Source organism: Physeter macrocephalus, chromosome 4 (genome assembly GCF_002837175.3).
Source record: "Physeter macrocephalus isolate SW-GA chromosome 4, ASM283717v5, whole genome shotgun sequence".
NCBI lineage: Eukaryota > Metazoa > Chordata > Mammalia > Artiodactyla > Physeteridae > Physeter > Physeter macrocephalus.
This window is the reverse complement of record NC_041217.1, coordinates 57,597,425-57,604,337: the sequence shown is the minus strand read 5'-3', so window position 1 is coordinate 57,604,337 and position 6,913 is coordinate 57,597,425. Positions and strand designations below refer to the sequence as shown.

Sequence of the window (6,913 nt, the reverse complement as noted above, 5' to 3'; positions counted from 1 at the left end):
ATTCTGCCATCTTGATCTCCCTCCTGCATTTTTTTTTAATTTTCAGACAGAATTTTGAGCATTCAGTTTAAAATGCTCATATGGAAATTAAATAACATGAGTACCTACTCCCCCCAAATAAATAACCATCAAAACAAACCCATAAGGGAAAAGGTTGATAACATTTGATATGTTAAAATTCAGAATATCTTTTCATCAAAACACATCATTAAGAAAGCAAAAAGGCAAGCCACAGAATAGAAGAAGTTATTTGCAATATAGAAAAAGAATAAAACTCATATCCAGTGTCAGTTAAAAAAAAAGACTACCCAAAAGAAAAATGAACACTATACAGAGGAAGAAAAGCAAATGTGAATGAACAGGAGAAAAGGTGCCCAGCTTCATTAATAATCAAAGAATGCAAATTAAAATGACAGTGAGATACAGTACACACCCACCAGACCAGCAAAAACTAGATGTACTAGCGAAGTGGTACATGCTGATGAGGATGTAGCAGAAGAGAAACTTCTATACAGTGTCAAGTAAAAGTTAGTATAATACTTTGGAACATAACTGTGGTTTATTCTGGAAAGTTAAAAATATGCATAACCAGTATGTACTTCCTATACATACTCATATGTATGTGCACTACATTGTATATACAAGGTTGGTCAAGCAGCAGCATTATTCAAAATATTAAAAAAATTGGAAACACCCAAATATCCATCAGCAGTAGAATGGATAAATGAAAACGAGTGAACTAGAACTCCATGGAATAACACAGATGGATCTTAAGAAGCATAATATTGAGAAAAAAAGCAAATTTCAAAGAAAAAACCCGACATAAATTCATTTACAGTAAAGTTTAAAAAGAGGCAAAAGGGCAAAACTAAAGTATTTTAAGGATGCTTGTATGAATGGTGGTTACCTCTGTAAAGGGGGTGGTGATTGGCAGGGAACACATGTAGACTTTGGGGGTTCTGGCAATGTTTTTTTGTAGCCTGAGTGGTGAATACATGGGTGCTTGCTTTACAATAAGTTATTGTACTGTACACTTGTGTTTTATGTACTTTAGTTTTTTGTGTTACAGTCCACAATTTTAAAAAACAAATGAAACTGTTCTCTGTATATTGGAATTCTTGAGTTTATGTTGTAAATGAAAAAATAGAGTGTGGAAAGGTATGTAAAATTGGCTACTATTTATGAAAAGGAAGGGAGGAGGAGGGAGGGAGGGAGAGAGAGAGAGGGAGAGAGAGAGAGAAAGAGAGTGCTGTTTACAGAAGAGTAGGGAAACCCAGACACCAAAACAGTGGCTGTCTCTGGGCAGGAGAAATAGGTGGCCAAGGGACAGGATTAGAAGAAAAATGACTATTCACTGTATACCCTTTTGTGCCTCTTGTATTTCATACCATGTGAATGTAATATTACCTATTCTAAATAAATAATTAAAAATTCCTAACAACAACTTCTTCTAGCAACTCTAATCATATTTATCCACAAGGGTCGCTATTGAATGATGTCTAACTCTAGTTCCTCACCAGGGAAAAACCGTTCTGAAGTCTGTCTGCCCTCACCAGGGAGAAAGCATCTTCATTTACATTCTTACTTTATTTTATACATCATGTTCCATTTTTAAGAAACCCTCAATTCAAAAATATGCACAAAAAATTTAAAATATGCTTTTAAAATGGGGTGAAAGAAGACAAAGAAGTGGAAAGATAATATGAAGCCATGAATGAATTTACAAAAAGCATAATATTAACCATCTCCCCTAGTGTTAATGCACAAATTAGATTCTAACGTTTCTAGCATTTGATGCAAAAAAAGACAATCCATGAGGACCATTTAGCTGAAATTCCTGACCAGTCTTAATAACAAGAATAATCCACAGATCAATTATGAAGCCATGCCATCTTCCTAAGAAAAGTGTAAGATGCTCTGGGACATGAGACCAGGGAAGTTTCATTCATGGTTAGTCATGGATGAAAATGAAAGTAAGAGTACACGGTTTAGAAAAGGAAGAAGAAAAGCTGTAAAACCGTGCTTTAAAAATTCTGTTTTACACATAAGATAGTGAGTGGCTTCACTTGTCTGGATTTTTCAAAATTTGATTATTGCAATGAATTCCCTTTTTTCCTAAAGTTGAGCTGATTGTCCTCTGGGCAACTAACGGGTTAAATGCTACCTTCTAAGTTCAAGGAAAATTAGCCTTACTCAAATAATGCTGCTGGCTCACAAATGCAGGGCTTTGGGCAGAGTAAAGACCGGAGGAAATCAGTGTGTAGGAGACAGTTTTCTCCGTGACAAGGCCAGCAAAAATTATGGAAACCACTTTGGCAGTGATGGATTCTTCTGATATTCAAAGGAAAAATATAGCTGTCATTGGTGGTGGCTTGGTAAGAATCTATTTGGATATATTATTCCTGTTAGCGGTATTATATTAATTATCATTACTCTTTTTTATTTGTTTATCAGAGATTAACTTCTTTAATTTTTTTCTTCCAGTTTTATTGAGGTATAATTGACATACAGCACTGTATAAGTTTAAAGTGTACAGCATAATGATTTGACTTATATACATCATGAGATGATTGCTGCAATAAGTTTAGTGAACATTATCCCTCATCTCATACAGATACAAAATAAAAGAAAAAGAAAAATATCTTCTTCTTGTGATGAGAACTCTTAGGATTTACTTTCTTAACTTTCATATATAACATATAGCAGTATTAATTACATGTTGTACATTACACCCTTAGTGCTTATTTACATTATAACTGTAAGTTTGTACTTTTTGACCATGTGTTTGTTGTCATACAGAGATACTATATAATTATTGACTATATTCCTCATGATGTAAAGTTCATTTATCTTGTAAGTGGAAGTTTGTACTTCTAATCTTCCTTACCTATTTCACATATTTTAATGATTATTACTAATCACTTGTAAGGATTGTTCACTTTCTTTTGAAACTTTTCTGATATTTAAATACACCTTTTTAAAATGTGGTATTAGTTTAGTTTGCTCTTTTCTAGAAAAGCGATTTTATTTCCATTAAATACAAAAGTTTCTGTTTTCCCTTGCTTTTTCAGTAGAGAATTTTTAAAAATGGAAAATAAAGCAAATCGAATTTGATTAATCCCCAAATTGGCTACTCTTTAAAAACAGATTATTAGTGTAAATAGTCATTTTAATCAAAACATTTGCCCCACTTTGGTTAATAACTCAGTTTATACTGTCTAATAAGAATAAAAGTGTCAAAAAACATGAAGTTAATGCAAAACTGTCATGTTGAATGTTCACTAGTTATCTGAGTACTTGGGAGTAAAACCTGTTTAGTCACCTTATTTGGCTGGTGCAGTGGAGCTGGTCCTAGGGTGGTGAAGTTAGGCCTCCTCTCTCACAGAGCCGGTGAGATGAAGGGGCTGAGATGGCCCACATTTAGCAAGATGTAGCAGGGGGTTTCCTCTGCTCTGTCATTATATGAAAGCTAGTTCTGCTTAACGTGGGGCTGCCTCAGCTAAACTGTATTTCCCCTCCCTTAGCAGAACTCCTATTTTGGAGTAAAAAATATCCCCATTAGTTAAAGTTTAATCATTTTGGTTTTGCTTTTGGTCTAATCATTTGCAGGCCTTTAGCTCATTCATTCATTTACTCAACCAAAATTTATTAAGGGCCTAATATGTGCCAGACACTGTTCTGGGTTGTATATAGATCAGTATATTTTATATTGCACATAGAGTTATACAGTTTGTACTAATTCTGACTTTTGTTTTGCCTTCTTTCTTGTGTTTTCCCCAAAGTACGATGACAGTTCTAACATTTCTGGTTCTAAATTTCAAAATGCTAAGCAAGGCTACCACATGCCATGTTGGCCAATGCATGTGACATGTGTCGTCATTTCTTCATACTTCATACCAGGCTTCAGTCCAGTTTTTTCCTTTCTAAATTTTGCATAAAATGAGAATTCATGTATTCAACAAAATCTTATTGGGTGCCAGCTGTGTGCCAACATTGCTTTAGGTACTAGAGATACAGTGGTGAGCGTTCAGGGAGGAGAAAGACAATGGAGAAGAAAACGAATAAATAAATTCGGTGAGACATAAGCACTATGAAAGAAATGCAAGCAGGGTAATGCTGTAGTGTCTTAACGGGTGTCCATTTAGAGTGTGCTCAGGGACAGCCTTTCTGAGGAGGAGGCATATGACCTGAATAATGAGAAGGAAGGAACCATGCGAAGGGCTACAGAAAGAGCATTTTGGGTAGATGAACAACTGTCCGAAGAGAAACACTGAGGCGATAGATAATGGGCTGGGCACTTTCTTGGAGCAGACAGAAAGGCAGAAGGAATGAGAGTGGAGAAGAGTAGCTGCTGAGGCTGGGGAGAATGAAATAGCCAGAGATCCTAGGATCTTAGAGGGCAAGGCAGACAGATTTTATCCTAGGCACAATGGAAAACCATTGGAAGATTTTAGGTAGGAAAGCAAGCTGCGATTTTAAGATTCCTTAGGCTGTTATGTAGAGAAGAGTTGGGAAAATTGTAAGAAGACCAGATACACCAGTTAAGAGGCTGTTGTGTTTGTCCAAGACTTGGACTAGGGTGGCAGCAGTGATATATCTTAAAATGTGTCTTAGAAGTCCAAGGGACGATAACAAATATGTGATTGGATATATGATTTTTTTTTTTTTTTTTTTTTTTTTTTTTTGTGGTACATGGGCCTCTCACTGTTGTGGCCTCTCCCATTGCGGAGCACAGGCTCCAGACGCGCAGGCTCAGCGGCCATGGCTCACGGGCCCAGCCGCTCCGCCGCATGTGGGATCCTCCCGGACCCGGGCACGAACCCACGTCCCCTGCATCGGCAGGCGGACTCTCAACCACTGCGCCACCAGGGAAGCCCCCTTCTTTGCATTTTTTCCCCCACCTTTCCCATACTCTTCCTCCCCATGGACTGATCCTAGTCCTTCATACTGTCTACTACATTAAAGACTCTCTCTCTGGGCCCCAGGGGAAAAAATGCAATGGAGCTGAGAACCTTTACTCAGAAGTCCAAAGAATATAGTGAACTTATTTTTTTCCCAGTGGTGCCTTGCCTAGTGAAAGATTACCCTTAGAATTTGTCTTTGCTCTAGTATAGTGATTATCTGATTCTGTGATTAACCAGTTGATTTCTGTTCTTTGAGGACATGTCAAGTCCAAAAGGTCAGAAGGAGCCAATAGATCAATGAAAGAATCTTACTCAGAAACTAAAGGTGAAAGAAACTGTAAACCATGATCATAAATTGGTGAAAGTTTAGCTATTGAAGAGTGGAAAAAGATGTTAAAACAGTTTTTCAAGAACATTAATCTGGATATTTAGCAAAATGACTGTATTGACTTAGTTATCTTCCTTCTCGTGTGAAACACTGCTCTCAGCCCCTTCCCCTGCAATGGTGATTACCTCCTGGAAGCTGGGGGAACGGCTCCTCCTGCATATGGGCCCAGAGCTTTGCTTGCCTTTCTCACAGACTGCATTCTGTGAAAGTTATAGATATGCATAGTGTATTCCCCATAGAAGGTTTTTAACTTCATGAGTCTAAAGATTTTCTTATCTTTGGGTCCTGCTCCCTTTCCTTTTATGAAGGTTATCCCAGTGCCTTATACTGTCAAACACACTAAAATATTTTGTGTGCATGAGTTTGCTTTCAGAACAAAATGGGGGATCATGCTCTTAGAAGTTATGGGCAATTAAAAGAAAGAATATTTTTCATCAGAATGGAATCATAAGGAATGCAGTCCTTTGAAGGACTAATTTGAAAAACTAACTCTACTTTTCAGGCTGGAAGGAGTTTTACAGTTTTCCAATTCTAACAAGTTGACCTAGGGGAAAAAACTGCCACACAAGCCGCCTTACTTTGTGTTAGAGTGAGACGTGTTTTCTTCACAAAGTGACAAGCCAGAGAAGTCAAAAGAAAGGCCATCTATCCTGCACATGTGTCCTTAAGATATGTAGGTATTCAGGTCCATGGTATTCAGAAATGCTGCTTCTGAGGTGACTATTTTCAGTGTTTACAGGTATAATGAAAATGACCAGAGATTTCAGTGACAGCTACAGCTACTGAGCCCTCACTTTTTGGCTGAAGTTTAAGAGTTTTAGCTGAAAGGACTATTAAGCATTCCAGTCTTAGTTGCAGCCTTCTGTTGAAGTATGTGTGCATTGTTCTGGCACACACTTTGAAGATGTATTTTAGGGCAATATTGAAGCATTTTTTTTGTCTCCCCTGCTGACAAGCAACCCCACTCCATTCTCCCTGTGTATGACCCAGCAAAATTCTCCATTAAGAGCTATTTAGAGGGTAAAGTCATTCAAAACATCAGGGTAAGGAGTCTTGTGCATTTTATGACTTACTGTTGTTAATTGTGCCCTCTCCCCTAGTATTCAAGTCATTGCCTTTGAAACTTCTTGACCTTGATTCTACGAGAAGTTGTGTCTCACTTCTATAGATGATAATTCTGTCACAGATTTATAGGCTCAAAATAGTCCTGATGCCAAATTGGCCCTAGATGGTGTTTTCTGCCCTTTCTCCCTAGGATCCTTCCCCTCAGAGCTCACTCTTCACTCAGCTCAGTTGGACAGAAAGAGCAGAAGACAGTGAGGAGGAGGAGGAGAGACTGCAACCAGCTGGAAGCCCAAGAAATCTTACCCTCTCTGCATCTCGTTTTCTTCATCATGGGCTAAAACTAGGTCCCTAGGTCTTTTTTTTTTCCTACTTGTTTTATTTTTATTATTTATTTATTTATTAACATCTTTATTGGAGTATAATTGCTTTACAATGGTGTGTTAGTTTCTGCTTTATAACAAAGTGAATCAGCTATACATATACATATATCCCAGTATCCCCTCCCTCTTGCGTCTCCCTCCCACCCTCCCTATCCCACCCCTCTAGGTGGTCACAA

General features: G+C 37.6%; 1 protein-coding gene across 1 annotated transcript in view; it reads left to right on the top strand.

Moving 5' to 3' along the window:
* The first annotated feature begins 2,300 nt into the window (after window positions 1–2,300).
* KMO (kynurenine 3-monooxygenase) overlaps window positions 2,301–6,913 on the top strand; it is a 55,205-nt gene continuing 50,592 nt past the window's right edge. The window contains 1 exon segment of the mRNA XM_007119503.1: window positions 2,301–2,375. Coding sequence (XP_007119565.1) covers window positions 2,301–2,375 — 75 coding nt within the window.